Source organism: Gigantopelta aegis, chromosome 8 (assembly GCF_016097555.1).
Source record: "Gigantopelta aegis isolate Gae_Host chromosome 8, Gae_host_genome, whole genome shotgun sequence".
In the NCBI taxonomy this organism is placed as follows: Eukaryota; Metazoa; Mollusca; class Gastropoda; order Neomphalida; family Peltospiridae; genus Gigantopelta; species Gigantopelta aegis.
Window position 1 is genome coordinate 17,212,547 of NC_054706.1, and position 20,022 is coordinate 17,232,568.

Below are 20,022 nucleotides of genomic sequence, written 5' to 3' on the forward strand. Positions count from 1 at the left end.
CTCTGTAGTTTATGCCACTTTTGACAGTATGTCAAGCACTTATGACTGTTTTTAAACTCATACCCTTAAGTATTTTCTGCTACACTTTTCTTTTTTTCTTCTAATTTTAATATTAATTCAATCTCACCCCCGTGTACATATTTTCTGCCAGTCTGACAGTATTTGAATCTCACCCCTCTGTAAGTGTCTTCTGGACTCTTGTTGTAGTTCCAGACTCTGAGTCCGGACAGCAGGACCTGCTGGGTGAAGCTCACAGTGACCGTGTGGTCGTTTCCCTCGTTGAACGGAACCAGCCACATGTGCTCGTCAGCGTTTGTGATGTTCGTCCCATCTATCAACCTACAGGACACAACAAGACACAGTTCATTACAGAGATTGTGGTGAACGGAACCAGCCACATGTGCTCGTCAGCGTTTGTGATGTTCGTCCCATCTATCAACCTACAGGACACAACAAGACACAGTTCATTACAGAGATTGTGGTGAACGGAACCAGCCACATGTGCTCGTCAGCATTTGTGATGTTTGTCCCATCTATCAACCTACAGGACACAAGAGACAGTTCATTACAGAGATTGTGGTGAACGGAACCAGCCACATGTGCTCGTCAGCGTTTGTGATGTTTGTCCCATCTATCAACCTACAGGAAACAACAAGGCACAGTTCATTATAGAGATTGTGGTGAACGGAACCAGCCACATGTGCTCGTCAGAGTTTGTGATGTTTGTCCCATCTATCAACCTACAGGACACAACAAGACACAGTTCATTATAGAGATTGTGGTGAACGGAAACAGCAACATGTGCTCATCAGAGTTCATGATGTTCGTCCCATCTATCAACCTACAGGACACAACAAGACACGGTGCACAAAAGAAATTGTTCTGAATTTGAAGTGACTGCAAATGTTTCTCTTTTTTTAAACACAGAAGAGAGAATAATCACTTCTGCCATTTATCAACCTACAAGAAATAACAAGACACAGTTCACTAAAGAGACTGACCTGGATTTCATACAATTACACTCTTAAAAATGTTGATTTATTTATTTTTAGTTGGGAAGATATAATATCTTGGTTAGCTGGGTGTTTCTGGAAGAAGACTGCTTTTATATAATACATGATTTTTTTTTTAATGACATCCCAGCATAAATAACAAGAGTACCATTGAGGTCCATGATACGCCCATCAGGAGTTTGATGGAAAACCATATCTATATTAATGAATATGCTACAGGAATGATTCAAGTCTAATTATGTGAAATGTTTGTAATGGGATGGATAAACAGTTTGATTTGGACCAACCACCATAAAATTGTTCCTACATGTGAAGCTTGATGGTCTGTATGCATCTGTATGCAAGATATGATCTGGATAAGGATTTACTGTTATGTGCAGTAGACCGTGAAAAGTACGCAACACACCGCCATCCCAAGTTGTTCCTACATGTGAAGTTTGATGGTCCTGTATGCATCTGTATGCAAGATATGGTCCGGACAAGAAAAAGTTAACAGACAGACATCAGGACAACACCATACCATAATATGACCCACCAAAAATGGGCGTATAAAAATTTATCAGCTATATAACGCATGCTAGTTTACTTTGGAGTACTGTGGATGCCCTTGTTCAACACTGCACTCACTGCCTAGAAACATCCTGCAGAAACCACTGCTCAGGCAAGTCCTCGACTAATGAGCTACCTAGAACCCTGTAATTTTTGTTTTAACTTACTTGTCAAGTGTTCTGTCATCCTTCTCATGACCAGGTAAACTGTGCAGGTCGCGTGGTTTGGCCGAGATCATTTTCATGTTGAGCGGTAGTGCGTCGCCATCCTTGCCTACAATCTCAAGCCCTGTCAAACCAAGGTAGTGAAGATCTCCCCATGTCGCAGTGAAGTTCAACTCTATTGCTGTGGAAATACACACAACACTGGTGATTAAGAAAATAAAATACATTAACATTAAAATAAAAAATACATGTATCTTTTACCAACTCTAAAAGGAGAGAAATTCTCCAAGGAAAGTACAGATCTTTATATTAACTCTTCAGTCAAACTGCTGCAAACTCAGTGCTGTTTCCATCTTATTTGCTTCTCCATTTTTAATCGATAATCTATCATTAGCTAACCTCACTTAAAATATTCTTTACAACATATCCTGCATATGTTGTAATACTCGTACTAGGTCACGGTCTGGTTGTAAATGATTTTGTTTCATGTACAAACATCGCTTCAGCAAATGTCATAGCATTTGTACCTCATCGTTGTAACTTACCCCATGCCTAGTAAACAAAACCAAAACAGTTTGTTTAATAACATCACTTGTGTACACTGATTAATTAATCATCAGCTATTTGATGTCAAACATTTGGTAATTCTGACTAGAGGGAAAACATGCAACATTTTCCCATTAGTACTAAAGGATCTTTTGAAAACACGTTCTCACAGGAACAAACATACCACAACCTTTGATGTATCAGTCATGGGACTGGCATGGGAAAAAACCAATGGGTCCGTTGATGGGGTTTCACTGCTTTATAAACAAGAACATCCACTATGAATATTGTAATTACTCTGTCTGGGTATACTGAAGGAAGGAATGTTTATTTAACAACACACTCAACATATTTTAATTACGGTTATATAGCATCCTGGCTGTACTGTGATTTTAACTTACATCTTGCTTTGTAAACAAGAACATCACCAGCGTATGTTGTGATACTTGTTCCAGGCCGTGGCGTGACTGGAACCGGTTTCTGAGGAACCCCAGCTGCTCTAGTGAAGGGTCGGTCCTGCAAGACAATTTTTCAAGGTTAAAAAAACAACAACTAAAGCCTGTTAATGCTGAATCAGATGTATGTAATGTTTATGCGAAATGTAACAATACAATAAAAAGTACTTGTACACAAATTAATAATAAATGGCTGTAAAATCACATCCCTTGAAACAATGACATCCTTCAAGAAATAAAAATAAAAATATAAAATTGTTTCGGTATCATGTGAACATGGCTGAAGATGAAGTTTGTTTTGTTTAACAACACCACTAGAGCACACTGATTTATTAAACATCAGCTACTGGATATCAAATATTTGATAATATTGACATATAGTCTAAGAGAGGAAACACTATATTTTTCCGTTAGTAGCAAGGGATCTTTTATATTCACCATCCCGCAGACAGAATAGCAGATACCACAGCCTTTGATATACCAGTCGTGGTGCACTGGCTGAAACAAGAAATAACCACTGATGGGGATCGATCCCAGACCGAGTGTGCGCCAAGTGAAGGCTTTACCACTGGGATACATCCTACCCAGATGCCTGAAGTAATCAAGCACACAGTTTTGCTATACCTCAAACCTGCACATTTTTAAAGCGTTTTTTGTCAATAATTCCAATCTGGCTTGATGTAAAAATAAAAGGAAAATGTTTCGAAAATAACAAAAATGTTTAAGTTTTATTTGTAATTTGCACAAAAATTGGTCATAAAATAAAAATAATCAAGTACAGAACAGGATGTCATCTGCTCATGGAGTTTGAAAGTATATTTTCTTAATATATTTTTTTATCGTATTTATATGTGCAGTGGATCTCCAAATAATAATCAAATTTAGAGGTTAGTAAAGAAAAACTAATCAAGAAAATATAATTTGAAGCTACATGAGCAGATGACATTCTTTACTATTGGTTAATATCACTTGTTGTTTTATTTACATACTGACCAATGTTTGTTAATATTTCACATAAATATAGCTAATTTTTGTGCTTTGCGAAACACTTTAAATTATTTCTTTTATTATTTTTTTTTACTTCAAGGCAAACAGGAATTAAAGACAAACAACAATTAAAAGTTTTGTTGGTGTCATGCAATAGCCGATGTATTATTCATGCTAAACATTAATTAATTCATTCATTGACGTATAATTATTAAAGCTACGAACATCGCTGTCATTGTCGGCTGTGCTGGGTCTCTCAATGTCTTCCTCTTCACTGCTAAAGAGGTCTCCTTCAAACGCCTCATCATTTTTAGACACCAGCTCCAAGATGTTTTCATCCATTGTAAACAAGATGGTCTGAAAAACAAACATACATTACACACACAGGACATAATTTATTAAATGACTTGTAAGTAAAAATAACAAATAACCGAAAGATATATACTGAACAAAATAAGAAACTTCCGCTAACTTTGCTTGAACATAACTTGATGAAAACAAACCGGGGGAATAATTGTTATATATGCATTTAAAGAGTGTTCCATGATGCATCGTTTGGTGCAAAAATCATGGCCATAGGTTAATAGAAACTGGGAGAAATTTTGACCAAGTGTGGTAGGGGTTACAAAAAACATACACACACACACTTAATAACGGGTATGACCACCTCTTGAATCGACCACTGCAGTGCATTGCAGGCGCATAGAATTGACTAAAGTGTTGATTTCTGCCTGTGGAATATTGTTCCATTCCTGAATGAGCGCTTCACGAAGTTCGTTGACGTTAGCGGGTGGGTTGGGACGATGCCTCAATCGTCTGTCCAGACTATCCCAGACATGCTCGATGGGGTTGAGATCAGGACTTTTAGCGGGCCAGTCATCAATGAAATCAATGTTATTTGTCCTTAGAAAATTTACAATGTCTCTAGCTGTATGAGAGGTGGCATTATCATGCTGAAAAATCGAGATGTTGGCGTTGTTATGGAACAGAGGAATGACGTGATGAGCGAGAATGTCATCGCGGTAACGTTGAGCATTTAAATTGCCATCAATGACGACTAGTGGTGAACGATAACCATGGGCAATGGCTGCCCAGACCATGACAGAACCCCCACCCCCGAAACGATCTCGTTCAAGAAGACAACAGTCAGCATAGCGTTCATTTCTCCTACGGTAGACGCGTACCCTGCCATCACCACGTTGTAAAGAAAATCTGGATTCATCCGAAAAAAGAACGGTATTCCAGCATCACGTGCCAATTAAGACGATTTAGACGATGACGTTGCGTTAAAACACATCCGACGTAAGGAAGTCGTGCATGTAAACCATTCTCCCGCAGACGATTACAAACAGTTTGCCCACTGATTCGGTTATTATGATGTCCAGGTGTGTTAGCAGCAGTAGCAGTGGCAGTTTGGAATCGATTGCGCAAATGCGTGTCGAACCATGCATGATGTGCAAACTGACTTTCATGTTGTCGACGATTAACAGTGCAAAAATAATCGATAAAATTCATGAATCCTGATAATACAGCTCAAGGCTAATACTACCTATATAATTTCATCACACAATGAATTCTTTAACACAACAAATACTATATGTACAAATCGGAAGTTTCTTTTTTTGTTCAGTATAGTTCAGTTTAGTGTAAACCGGGGCAAAGTGGGTGCTTATAAATGTCATGTCATTTGCGCTCAAGACATCACAAAATGTATATGTATGTATTATTTTCCAGGTTGGAGTGTGCTTACGGCAATGTTTGTTATTTGTGAAAGTTCCAAGTTGTTAATATGCTCTAAGGTACGTATGAATTCACACACAAAAAAAACACGTTGGAAAATTAATCCTTTTTTACAGTATGAAAACAGAAACTACTTCCTTCAGTTAACTCATCTTTATGATTACTAACAGGTGCTTTTCTATATTAACTTTTCCAAATAATCTATTATTTATGTATTACTGTCATAATAACAATTAAAATGTTCACTGTGCTGATGTGTAAACAAAAACGTATGTACTGCTAATAGCCAATTCTGTACCACATTTGTAACTGTTCCTAAGCTGATGGATACATCTTTTACTAGAATGTACAGAAAACAATTTATTTTTTAAATGGATGGCGTAAATTAAAACTATTTTTAAGACAAGCACTCACATCTCCAAAAGCCTCTGTTCCCCCTTCAATCCCTCCACAGGCTCTGGCTATCTCTCCTTTGAAGATCTGTTTGCCGTCCAAAGTGACCACCACATCTTTGGCACCGCGGTATGAGTGGATACGAGACTTGTTGTAATTCTAGCACAACAGATTAAATAATTACATGAATAACTTTTTTTTAATAAATAGCATTTTTAAAAATCAAGACCTCCAAAAACTAAAAAAGAGACAAAAATATGTACAGATTTCCTACTTATTTGCCACTTTAATTTTATTGACAAACTTAGAGTTACCTCCCTTACTTGACTGTTCCCACAGTAATGTCTGGATACTGTCTTAACGAACTAACAGCTCAAGCAAGAACAAAGTTTATGTTGTTAAACAACACTATTAAATCGCACTGATTAAATCAATCTTTGGCTACTGGATGAAAAAGATTTGGCAATTCAGAACAAGCCCTATGCTTATTAAACTTTAATAAAGACTTGCCATTTCAAACAGCATGTAGCTGAAGACTAAACACTTTGCTAAAGTTTTGAACTTTCAATGCTGAATTTAACAAAGCCTGTTTCTGCCTTACACATAAATGTGAAAACTATATATATATCTACAATGATTAAACACGTAAAAGAAACTGTGCCCTACCCAAAACCTGATCATGGCTATCTTGTGAGGTTTGTCAAACGACATGAAGACGTAGTGGTTGCCTCCGGGCGTGAATGGGGCCAGCCACATGTGAACATCGTCGCGCGTCCGGTTCACACCGTCTATGATGTTCGATACCACTCGCGGATCCTTGTTGTACTCTGGCAGCTCGTTGATGTCCAAAGGCTTTGCTATTATCTGCAGAAAATAAACATAAAATACCTATTGGTCAACCATGTGTGCATAGATCAGACCTCGACATTTAAGAGGAGATATCTCTCTCGCTCCCAATCAATCCCCTGAGACTAGTTCAAGGAGAGTAATTTTTAACATACTCTTTTATATAATGGTATCAATATGGTAACATCTGAAACTGATCCCCATAAGTTAGGGGAGCAATTAATCACTCTCCTCAATTTGTTTTCACAACGAGGTCTGATAGATACGTAGTCCTCTAAATACACTGTGTGCAGAACTTCTGCTTGAAACTTGCATTCTGGGACGTATATTTGACGAAGTTCGGAGGACAAAATAGACAGCATGGAAGTGACGGTTCTTGTTGGTAAGGGAAGACAGTTCTGATGTATGCATGGTCTTAACATGATTTTTTTTTTCTTTTTCTTTCTTTGGTGCAGAGCTTTGCTTTATAAAATTTTAACATTAATAAATGCTTAATTTCTTGCTTAGGATTTATAGGATATTAAATGTCCTGCATGAAATAATTTTCAATTGTCACGAGCTTTAGCAAGGGACAATGAAAATTATTTCACATTGGACTTAAACATAATATGAAATGGTAGTGAGTTTAATATCCTATTTATTGCCCATAATCGATTTTTATTTTTATCACAGAACTAGTTTGACTGACACTGCAGTAAGGTTGTAATGGTCAAGTCATCTGCTGTTGAAGTATTATATCCCACTTAACATTCTAGTGGGGCATAACTTGTTAATATTAGATCAACATATTTTTAACCATATGTGTAGTAAGTCAATTTCTGTAAGTACATTTAGAAATAGATCCTATTAAATCATCTGCTTATACCAGACCTAATTCACTAAATGGACCGGCCTCAGTGTTGTCGTGGTTAGGCCATTGGTCTACAGGCTGGTAGGTACTGGGTTCGGATCCCAGTCGAGGCATGGGATTTTTAATCCAGATACCGACTCCAAACCCTGAGTGAGTGCTCCGCAAGGCTCAATGGGTAAGTGTAAACCACTTACACCAATCAGTGATCCATAACTGGTTCAACAAAGGCCATGGTTTGTGCTATCCTGCCTGTGGGAAGCGCAAATAAAAGATCCCTTGCTGCCTGTCGTAAAAGAGTAGCCTATGTGGTGACAGCGGATTTCCTCTAAAAAAAAGTGTCAGAATGACCATATGTTTGACGTCCAATAGCCGATGATAAGATAAAAAAATCAATGTGCTCTAGTGGCGTCGTTAAATAAAACAAACTTTACTTTAATTCACTAAACTTTCACAACTTTGTGATCTTGTAGTGCAATGCAAAAAGACTTGTAAAGACTGTGTGTTATTGCTTAAGGAGGGCTCTAGGAGGACTTTCTAAATTAGGCCCCAATTTATTTGACAATATCAACATTATTAAAAACTTGAACTGATTTTGAATCAATGGAACTGTTATCCAGTGTGCTAAAACAGAAAACCTATCACCATGTACATGTATTTATCATCCATTAAAGGCTTTTGTAGGAGATATTGCTGGCACTATAATTTGCGATATCTCCTGCTTTTGTTACGTCACTGTGTATGTTTCAGCGCTAAACATATCAGTAGTGACATCATGCCACTGTCGTTCTGCTAGTTGACGAGTCTACTGCTGCCCAACATAGTGACATTCAACCCACATTACTGACATTGTTTACAATTGTCGCTAATGAAAAGAATGATAATGGACGATAAAAAGAATATCCCCCTCGTGTCTTGTGATAACATAATTTATCAGCACTCGTTGACAAAAGTAAAAAAAATCCTCAGCAAGCCTCGGATTTCATACTTTTATCAACTCGTAAGATAAATTATGATATCACAAGACACGAGGGGAGTATCCTCTATGACTACACCAATATTTTTTTTTTAAAACAACAACATTAAATTAAACTCTAACCTTTTTGACGGGAACGGCCTCTCCGGAGCTGGAGAAGATATCGACTCCTGTGAGGCCGACGTAGTGACGGTCTCCCCACGTCGTCACGATGTTGATTACTAACTCCTTACCACTGGGCAGCTCCGGTATCACAAACTCATCATCACTGAAAACATTCACGATTTGAACAATATATGGGACAGGCGACACACCCATTTACAAAACAAGTTCCTAATTGTGATTCCTATTTATATGAGGAACCAACAGACAGAGAAAAAGAAAGAAAGAAATGTTTTATTTAACGATGCACTCTACACATTTTATTTACAGTTATATGGCGTCAGACATATGGTTATGGACCACACAGATTTTGAGAGGAAACCCGCTGTCGCCATTACATGGGCTACTCTTCCGATTAGCAGCAAGGGATCTTTTATTTGCGCTTCCCACAGGCAGGATAGCACAAACCATGGCCTTTGTTGAACCAGTTATGGATCACTGGTCGGTGCAAGTGGTTTACACCTACCCATTGAGCCTTGCGGAGCACTCACTCAGGGTTTGGAGTCGGTATCTGGATTAAAAATTCCATGCCTTGACTGGGATCCGAACCCAGTACCTACCAGCCTGTAGACCGATGGCCTACCACCACCGAGGCCGGTCAACAGACAGAGAGACAAACAAACATAGACAGACAGACTAAACAGACTGGTTGAAAAAGTTCAAGTTAATCATAAGTCAGACTCTAGTACTTATATAAGAATAAATCTACATTGGTGTTATAAGTAGACATAGCATATTCACAAGTTTCCATTTTTGTCCCATTGTGAAATTATTAGAAAGTACGAAGATATTTTGAACCACATGCCTTTCGGCAAATACAATATATTTCTAAACTGTGTTATTACCAGCCTTGGTGGTGTAGTGATTAATGCTGGTAGATACTGGGTTCACATCCCTGTATTTGCTCCCACCCAGAGTGAGTTTTAATTGCACAATGGCAGGTGTTAGACCAATACACCAATTAACAACTTAACATTTACCCACTGACTTGAGAGATGAAATGTGAGTCTATGATAGTGTGCATGATAGTGTTAATTGGATATAAGCACAAGAATGATTTTCATTTCAACTTATTTTCGTGCTTATATCCAATTTAGGTTCAAGCACGCTGTCCTGGGCATACACCTCAGCTATCTGGGTTGTTTGTCCAGGCCAGTGAGTTAGATGTTAGTGGTTAGTGAGAGAGAAGAGGGTGTGATGGTCTTAAACCTACCCAATGAGCCCTTAAGAACTCGCTCTGGGTTGGAGCCTGTACCGGGCTGCGAACCCTGTACCTACCAGCCTGTAGTCCGATGGCTTAACCACTGCGCCACTGAGGCCGATGCACAAGAATGAAGGTAAAAAAAAAAAAGACTGTGTATGTTACTCACTCATCAGTCCAACGATCATCTTTTACATCAGGCTCTGATGGATCCACTGGTGTCTCCATGTCTTTAAGATATTCATCAAAGTCGCAATCTGCAATATTAACAGGGTTTCCTGCATTAAAATCACTGGTCTGAGTTCTAAATTACTGAAATATATTTCTGCATACTAAAGTTGTTTTAATAGATAAAAATATATACTATATTTGGTTTAGAATATCAATTTTGGAAGATAAAGTGTGTTTCTGGTAGTCTATATTTTTTTTGGCAGCTCAAAACAAATGCTATCTGTAAAGAATGGAAAAAAAGAAACTGAATATTTTCACAACACCATAGCGCATTTCAAACTACTGAGTTTGCTGATACTGTAACATATTTCTAACAATCATTCCATTTCTAATGACTAAAATTACATAATATGAAATGCATTTTCATGTTAAGAATATCAGTATTTGTATATACAAAGTGTTTTTCATCGCCTCAATATTTCTAGAAGCAGAGATTTTACCTCCTAATAATTTTGTACGTACAAAACAAAATATACATTTGGAAGTAAAATGAAGTTTGAGTTACTACAAACATTAGAACAACTAGAAACACACCGAATATACAGACGGTGGTACTCTAAACAAGAAAAAAAAAATTCATGTCAAATTTTACTTGTTAAAATGGCCCCATCAGACAGAACTGACGTCATATAACTGTAAATAAAATGTGTTGAGTGTGTCGTTAAATAAAACATTTCTTTCTTTCTTTCTTTCTTTGTTAGACAGAAATGTTTTACAATGACAGCAAACTCAGGACAGTAGTGAGAAAAGAAAAGTTTGAGAAAAGTAGTGACGCTAACCTTCCATGTCGACAGACAACCTGCCCTTCTGCTGTTTGTTGAAGTAGTTCAGACCACCCCACTCTTCTTCGAGATTCTCGTGAGTCTTCTTCCACTGTGAGCGCTTCTTCTGAATCTTCTGCATTGGAGTTATCTCATCCAACTCTTCTCCTGTGAGAAAAAATAAATCTAACAATTGACATATGTTTTCCAGATATAGAGAAAGCCACATGACTGGCCATTAGATATCATCAAGTTGTTTCAAAACATATGTAATGAGAGAAAGGCTAAACATATATGTATAAACTTACAGTCATCTTATATGTCATAGACAGTAATCAGTTTCAGTTATATTAATTTCATTGGACAGTTTGGCTTTAGTCTCTAGGTCATGGCTATGGAGCAGCCAATCGGATGTCTCAATCAATCTCCAACATACTTAGGATATTGCTGTATGATACCACAAACCTCACTCAGTGTTCTATCCAATGGCTGTTTAAGAAAATTAACTGAAGTCAACCTACATTTAAATACTACTTTTTTTTCAATTCGCCAAGATGGCTTTTACAAACATGTTTTACTAATAGTGCTTAGCGCTATTTAAAACTCTTAACATGCATAAACATTAAACTAAAATGGAAAGAATATATTCATAATAAATGAACTTTTGAAATGGTTACAAGAGAAATTAATTTAATAATCACTTTTATTTTAACTGTATATCTTTGCTTTAAGACGAATATTTTAATCCAAATAGTATTTAATATCTGGTCATTGGAGGAGGGGATCAGTAAATTATATAAAAACTATTAGTATTTTTTAGAAATAACAGTGTGAGTATTTCTTGTTGAACTGTGTCCAACATCTATGCTCAAATGTTATTTTTACTACAGTAACTTCACTTTTTCTTTATCTTTTCTTTTTTTGCATTAAATCAGTTTGGGTAGAAAAAATTTCACACAGCCAATCAAGATGCTCATTTTTGAAAACAAGAAGTAGTTTTAATTAATTTTTATACACCATTTTCAATGGGTCAGCTTCTAAATGGGCTAATAAAAAAAATCTTTTCAAGGCTTGAAATTAGGGACTCAACTTTCAGTAATGGTCAACTAAAAGGTCAAAATATATGGTAGGTAAATTTGATATAACTTCAACATTTAGAAAAAGACAATTTAATAAACATTACCCATATCAGATCTTGGACTTGGTTCAAGTAGATCATTATTCATTCTAAAAATAAAAAATAAAGTCAAAACATTCTGTAATATTTACATTACTTTAATAAATATCAAGTACTACAAATAGATATAAATTTCTAATATGTTTATAAAGAGTCAAGAATATTCATTCAACTATAAAACATGTTATCTAGAGCTAAAAAAACTTCAACTTATTCAAACACTAAATATAAAATAAAGTAGAATTTGGCTTAAATTTTTTTTTAAATTAATCCAACTGAAAGCTTAACTTTAAAAAACTACAATTTTTTTTTTTTTTTTAGCTTTTTCCCCAGATATGGCTCTGACAAACTCAATTTTGCTACACATTTTAAATTAATTTGTTTAGCTTAAACCAAGTTTTATCTGAAGGCTATCAGCACAGTTTCTCCTTTATTATGATTATGATGTATTCAATGCTCAGCAACATGGAAACATTATTAACAGTCAAAATATTATTTTGCATAAATTGTAGTTTTAAAACAAAATAAAACGAGAAAAATGTGACACACAAATGTGAACGTAATAAATTTTTGTAAGTAATTGGGTTAATAGAGAAAATAACAGTTTTAAAAAGATAAAATTTAATGTAATATACTTGACTGAACGTAACTGTATCCACCTGATATACAAAAAGAACACAAATCCATGAAAAGCCCTTTGATGACAAACATTATGGTTAGTAACATATTACAGTGAGCTGGAAGCATGCAATTCAAACCAATCCTGTGACCATGACACATTTCGTGAAACTCGGTTAATTATGCACTAACATCAAACAACAAAATGTTAATGGTGGTGATGTGTTTTCATGGGTTGGTGGGGGTGGGGGCACTGTCATTAATTAATTCTTACCTTTGATATAACACCAAAAAATGCATATATGTTTTTCAAATCTTAAGTCATTAGAAATTTTAGATCACACTTTTAAATGTCTTGTTATGTTAAAGTTCAGAGATAAAGCTCACCCCAAGAACTTGACTGTTGGTCACACTCCAAGAATAATGAGATTGTAAGATTATTATGCTATAATGGCCTATTACAAAATAATTTCAAAGGAGTCAAGCAATAAATATATTTGTAGTAACGTCTAAATAACAAAGGTTTGACTGCTTTATGTACCAGGGGCCTAATTTACTAAACTGTCGCAACTTTGCGATCTCGTAGTGCAATGCTAAAAGACTTACAAAGAGGATGCTTTGTTGTCTAGCAGAGCCTAAATGACCTTTGTGAATTAGGCCCCAGGTTGTTACTAGTGTTGGGAATCGGTGGGAATTTCATCATCATCCATTGGTTACAATCAGTTTGCACCAACCAATTGACTTTCGATTATACAGTCAGTTAGAATTACATGAACTTAATAAGGATTTGTATTATTAGAACCATATACCTATTGTCAAGTAGATAGTGGGACGTATCCCAGTGTCGGTGGGCCCCATTTCTTGTTCTAACCAGTGCACCACAACTGGTATATCAAAGGCCATTACAGTACATGCTATCCTGACTGTGGGATGGTGCATATAAAAGATCCCTTGCTACTAACGGAAAAGTATAGCAGGCTTCCTCTCTAAGACTACATGTCAAAACTAGCTGATGATTAATAAATCAATGTGCTCTAGTGGTGTTGTTAAACAAAACAAACTTTAAATATTGTCACGTTAACCAGGAGAGACCGTATAAATACTTTATTTACCTTTTATACCTATTCAGTATCTGCATATAGTGTATTACAGCAATTCAATCACGTAAACTGTAAAAACATTTACAGATAACATTTTCCGCGACAATCACCAACAGATTTTTTATATTCAATCATCACATCAGTAGAGCCGAACTGATCAACTGTTTTTTATAATCAATCATTGGAACATGGGATCAGTGATTTTAAAAATTTACAAGCCACAATTAAAAATTGACTAGCCCTACTTTACTTTAAGTTAGTACAATTTTACAAAATAATAGTAATAATTGGATGTTACCTAAAGAGGGAGATAGAGCTTAAAAACAATAACATTGAGGGTGGGGTCAGGATATTCATATCTACAAAACAGACTTAACTGCAACATTTGACTAAAAAATTCACTAAAAGTTGGGCATGACAATAGTAGTTATTTACTAGCCCAACATTGAATATCACTAGCCATGGGAGTGGGGCTACCATAATCTAGAAGCCCTGATGAAGTCCATGGCATAAACTTTGGAAATTTAAACTTCAATATCAAACAAAATATTTTTAGCTGTTTCTCTTTTCTTTTCTTTTTTGTATGAGAATCGATTATGATTATTATTAAAATATTTTTGAGTTTGGTCTTTATTCTTTTAATGAAAATACATCACATTGTATAATTGTGTAAACAAAAACCCCTAAAAAACCCCATAACAAAACCTACCAACAACATATTTGAAAGAGAAACTGGGCAGTTAATTTGGGAGGATTCACTTTAAAACTGAGACCTAGATCTGATTTATGTTGGGCCGTCTTTAACCATTCAATGTATTAAATATGGTGTACACGAAAGATGGTTGATTCTAAGAAACATATTATATTAACGAATAACAGTGGCTACTGCAAGACATAAAGCAACATTTCAGCAGGATGCCTGCCACAAGAAGGCACTCTATGGAGGGGAGTGCAGGGTACGTGAGTTGGGGAATTCAATCTAAGACATCACACCACTCTAGGTTAAACAGACAATCTACCCAGCCTGAGGCCATGCTTCCAGCTCCTCAACTACCATATTAGCAAGGTCAAGATCATCTTGCCTGCTCTTGCCACGGCTGTCAGTACGGCTAGAGTCTGGTGATGATGACACAACACTTCTGGACTGTGAAATATTGTCTGTATGAAAACAAAAAAACAACAACAAACAAGCCAGTCAAAATGTTATATACACTTGATGATAAAGCCAGTCAATATGTTACATAATATATACACTTGATGATTTAATTAATCAATTTAATTATAAACTATAAAAAATCTTCTTCTTTTTTTTTAATCATTATTTTCCAAACAAGCTGGTATTAAGTCAGTTATTTACATTTAGATATTAATTAACAATTCATTTATTTTTGTATGATTGTATAGTAATTTTCTTTTTTTCTTTTTTTTAAATGGTGTAAATTTGATTCAGTCTTTTAGTTATTTATTTATTTTATAGACAGTACATCTTTTTGTGTATGTGTATAACAACTCCGCCCCAAACAAAGAAAAGAAAAAAAGAACAAGAATTAACTACAAATTACAATATGCTCGCTCATCTATCTAGAACATACCACTGTAAACTAAGAATAAAATACTTTATGCCAAGCAGAATGTTTTTCAGAACAGATCTATATTATGTTTATTACCTGAGATTTCAACTGATTTCAGCCATGTTGGAATATCTTTCTTTCTTTGAGGTTCTCTGCAATAAAATAAATATCATTTACTGTTATTTTTATCATTGAAATCAATATAAAATATAAAAATCTAATATTTTTTATTTTGTTTTCTATAAAATGAACATTAAGTCTGCGGCAACATTTTAACACAGAGATAAAACTCATTTAAAAGGACATTCCTGAGATTGCTGCATTGTAAGATATTTCTGACTAATAAAATATTTCTACGATTAAACTTACATATTAAATATATTTTCTTGTTTAAAATATCAGTGTCTGTATATTCAATGTGTTTCTGGTCATCTCAATATTTGTATGAATTGGATTTTGTCTTCAAATAATTTCGTACGTAAATTTTTAAAACATTTTTAGGAAATAAAATAAATTTAACCTAGTACAAATATTAGAACGATCAGAAACATGTTTAATATACAGTCACTAATATTTTATGCAGAAAAATATATTTGTTATGTAATTACAATCGTTAAAAAGTCTGTTAGTCGATAACATCTTAAAAAATTGCAGCAAACTCAGGAATGTCCCTTTAAATGATAAATAGCTTCAAAAGCACATACTACCTTAAATAAAGTTCAAATAAACATGATTAATTGAGAAAACACATTTCAGTAAGACTTTAATATAACAGGCCTCTGAAAATTGTGTGAACGATCATTTCATTCAAACACTGCACATTTCCCATGCATGTGTAGTTCTGTGTAGCTCACTTTTTATTTACACGTTAAATTTAGAATATGGGTCATGTGCTAAATGAAATGGGTTACCTGAAATGTTTTTTGCATAACCCATGAATGAGTTACACGGATTTTCAATTCTCAAAGGCCTGAAGGAAGGAAATGGGTTATTTAACGATTCACTCAACACATTTTATTTACGGTTATATTGCGTTGGACATATGGATAAAGACCACAGATATTGAGAGAGGAAACCCACTGTCGCCACTTCATGGGCTACTCTTTTCAATTAGCAGCAAGGGATCCTTTATATGCACCATCCCATAGACAGGATAGCACATACCACAGCATTTGATGTACCAGTCGTGGTGCAGTGGCTGGAGCGAGAAATAGCCCAATGGGCCCACTGACGGGATTGATCCCAAAACAATCACGCATCAAGCAAGCCCTTTACCACTGGGCTACGTGTCGCCCGTCAGAGGCCTGAATACAGAAATAATGTGTGTAAAACATCAACATAATGAATGCAGAAAAACAATCAGCAGGGCCCCATTTTTTCGAAGCAATTCTTAGCTCTAAGATCACCGTAAGTGTATAAGGTAGGTATGCACTTAAGGTGATCTTAGCGCTAAGAATGCTTCATAAAACGGGCTAATTACGTTAAAATAATGTTCAACTCTTACTTTTGTTTCATATCTTTCAGCTTTTGCATCATGGACTTGTCATCTTGCTCCTGATTGTCGTGAAGAGGCGAGTCTCTGGCGAGCGATGGCGAGTTTCTGGCTAATGATGGCGAGCTGCTCACGGCTGTATCAGCTTTCTCACGGTTTGACTTGACAGGTGTTTGATTGGTCGGCATCCTTGGAGACTTCATGGGGGTCTTTTCTTGGGACACTGAAGTCTTAATCTCTGAGCTAAAACAGCAAGGAAAGGAATATTTGTTTATTAATGACACCTCAAAACATTTTAAACTCCAGCTATTTGGAGTGTTAACATACATGTGGTTATTTTGAATCTTGATCAAGGAGAGGAAGCCCACTGCCACAAAAACTACTAACAAAAAGGTATCTTTTATATGCACTTTCCCAGACAGGACAGTACATACCATGGCCTTTGATGTACTACTTGTCGTTGAAGACTTTTTGGGACTGGAGGAAAACAAGAGTCCACCAAGGGCGAACAACTCTAGTGAAAGTCAAACTTGATCTGTAAATCTATGCAGACAAAACTAGAAAAAATTGAGGTGTTTTCTCTTTTATGGATACACTGCCTGTCCTCAAATGGACAGATTCACAAAGCCTGTTTATGTCTAAGACACGTGTGACTACAAACATTTACAATACTTAAAAACCTGCTTTTTTTAAAAACCAGGCTCCGTAAATTCAGCCCATTGTCTCGTTTGGTTAGACTGGTACGAGATTAATAAAATAAGTAAGGCTTGTCAGTGCTTTCATTAACATTCTCCCAAGTATTTTTACTAAACTTGTACAGGTTCTTAAATAAAATAACAACTGATATGATTCTGTGCTATAGAAGATATTTACCTCTTGGAGGTATCAGTTTCTGAGGTTCCTGCATGCAGACGGGCAGCCAAGCGATTTGCTTTCCTTGGAGTCTTTGAACCCTCTCTTTCTCTGGCATTTTAAAATTATCTGTAAGAGTAAGAGAGAAAATATTTACTTAAAAGCTAACGTTAGAATAAAGTATAGTTAAAACCAGACAACACAAATCTTTGTTTGCCAAGTTGTAGTCAAATACCAGAAAATGACATGACATATATTTTCATTTCCAATAAAGGCAAATTTAGTTTTATACAAATTATTGAAAACTGTGCATTAAAATCGCTTTTTGGCTGAAATGAAAAAGGAATAAGGGTTAACTAGAGTATAACCTTGATTTAACGCCCACTAATGTACCAATGTAATTTTAGCGTTATAATGAATTGGCGGTATGGTGCCTTGGGTTTAATTCCAAACATATTTTGTTTGAAGTTGCTGAATGTCAACAAGATGACATGTTTTAAATAAAACTAACAACTGGTAACAAAAAACAACAACAATAAAATGTACAATTTACATAAAGTACAGTCATTACTGCCAAACCTTAAAAGACCTGGAGTAACTAATCCATAAATGAAACACGGAACTGAATGCACCTATCTGTCATGTGATAATCAGACTGTTTGTCCTGGTACTGCGAGTGCGGCTACAACAACTAACCAACACAAATTTGAATTGCCACTCAATAACACAAAGCACATTTACTGGGTACTACCAGTAGTCATCCATCCGTCTGAAATTTTCACCAATCAACAGGTTACTAACAGCACTATGATTTGACTTCTGACCAGACTGATATGTGCCATTTAGAAAACAATTGGCTCAGAAATAAATAACCTATAATAAATTCCATAGTGGGAAGGACTTTAAGTTGTTAAAAATTAATATCCTTCAAAATACGTAATATGTTAGGCCTATGGAAGGAAGGAAATGGTTTATTTAATGATGCACTCAACACATTTTATTTACGGTTATATCTGTATGGTCGTCAACCATATGGTTGACGCCATATGGACCACACAGATACTGAGGGAGGAAACCTGATGTCGCCACTTCATGGGCTACTCTTTTTGATTAGCAGCAAGGGAACTTTTATATGCACCATCCCACAGACAGGATAGCACATACCACGGCCTTTGATGTACCAGTCGAGGTCTTATGTAACAGTAAGCTGCTAATTAAAAATAAAAAAGGTTGTGGGGAAAAGTAAGGGGACCAAAAACAACATTCAACAAATGTTCTTTGCACAGACTTTCTGTGACACCCCCAAATAATTCCATGTGTTTTTTTGAAGCCTGGTAAATAATATTTGTACCTTTAACTTCCTTTTATAAGCACACTTTAAATAATAGTATTCAGTATTTGTTGCGATCATTGTGGCTAAAACATTTTTAGTTTGGCTAAAAAAAGTTTGAACTTTTTAGCCAAAATGTCTTAAATTTAAAACAAAAGCTACAGTGAGCCCAGCCATGTACAGATAGTAAAATATATCAGTTTAATATGACCAATTCATGTTTAATATGACCAATGCAAAAATTAACATTCCATGTAAGTGGGATGAAAATAAATATGTATTGTTTACCTTAGGTTGCACCACTAAGCATTCAACTGTCAAATACTGGTATCAGATATATCTTCCTTCAAAGTAAATCGGGCTATCCAGCAAGACCACTTGCAAAGTATAGCACCATATTAATGAATTCAATTTCAAAACAATAGTTAACTTATCCCATAAATCCATTTCAACTCATAGACTTCCTCTGGCCAGGTCAAGGTAAACAAAACAAAACACCTGGAAGATGTTTAGGAACAGGAACAAAACAACCATTCAGGTGTTGTGTATGAAAATAGATCACATCAAGTCTCCAGTATTCCATGCTTTAATAATGAATGAATGCAGCCATGCGTAACAACCACCACAAGCTATGCCATGACCATAATGATATTTAAGAATGCATCATCTGACTCTGCACCAGTAATTCCAGCTTCCACTGTCTTCACAGACACAAAAGTAAGTTCCACTTCCGAACGGAAAAAAGAACAAAATGTTTTACTGCTCTTGTATTGATTTTCCCATCTGACCCCAAAACAGATCACCATGGAAGTGCAGTGTAAACAAACAGCCGAGTGCTGCCTGTGTGTGTAATGACATGCAAACAACACATTACAGCAGCTATTAAAAGAGTGATACTAAACGAAATGAATGAAAGTTACAACCAGCATGTCTGTAACTACAGCCCAGGGTATGCACATGTGCAGTGTAACAGTAATTGTATGGAATACGCTGTCATTGTATCAGAGTAAT

General features: G+C 35.7%; 1 protein-coding gene across 1 annotated transcript in view; it reads right to left on the minus strand.

Annotated features, from left to right (window-relative positions):
* Positions 1 to 20,022, minus strand: part of LOC121379515 (katanin-interacting protein-like) — a 44,868-nt gene that overhangs the window by 10,493 nt on the left and 14,353 nt on the right. The window contains exons 4-18 of the mRNA XM_041508159.1: positions 17,703 to 17,810; positions 17,041 to 17,072; positions 16,842 to 17,008; positions 15,434 to 15,489; positions 14,849 to 14,924; positions 12,055 to 12,098; positions 10,890 to 11,039; positions 10,049 to 10,136; positions 8,640 to 8,784; positions 6,514 to 6,711; positions 5,869 to 6,006; positions 3,940 to 4,071; positions 2,674 to 2,788; positions 1,730 to 1,907; positions 174 to 339 (exon numbers count right to left, since the gene is read on the minus strand). Coding sequence (XP_041364093.1) covers positions 174 to 339; positions 1,730 to 1,907; positions 2,674 to 2,788; positions 3,940 to 4,071; positions 5,869 to 6,006; positions 6,514 to 6,711; positions 8,640 to 8,784; positions 10,049 to 10,136; positions 10,890 to 11,039; positions 12,055 to 12,098; positions 14,849 to 14,924; positions 15,434 to 15,489; positions 16,842 to 17,008; positions 17,041 to 17,072; positions 17,703 to 17,810 — 1,793 coding nt within the window. The remainder of the gene's footprint in view (positions 1 to 173; positions 340 to 1,729; positions 1,908 to 2,673; positions 2,789 to 3,939; positions 4,072 to 5,868; positions 6,007 to 6,513; positions 6,712 to 8,639; positions 8,785 to 10,048; positions 10,137 to 10,889; positions 11,040 to 12,054; positions 12,099 to 14,848; positions 14,925 to 15,433; positions 15,490 to 16,841; positions 17,009 to 17,040; positions 17,073 to 17,702; positions 17,811 to 20,022) is intronic.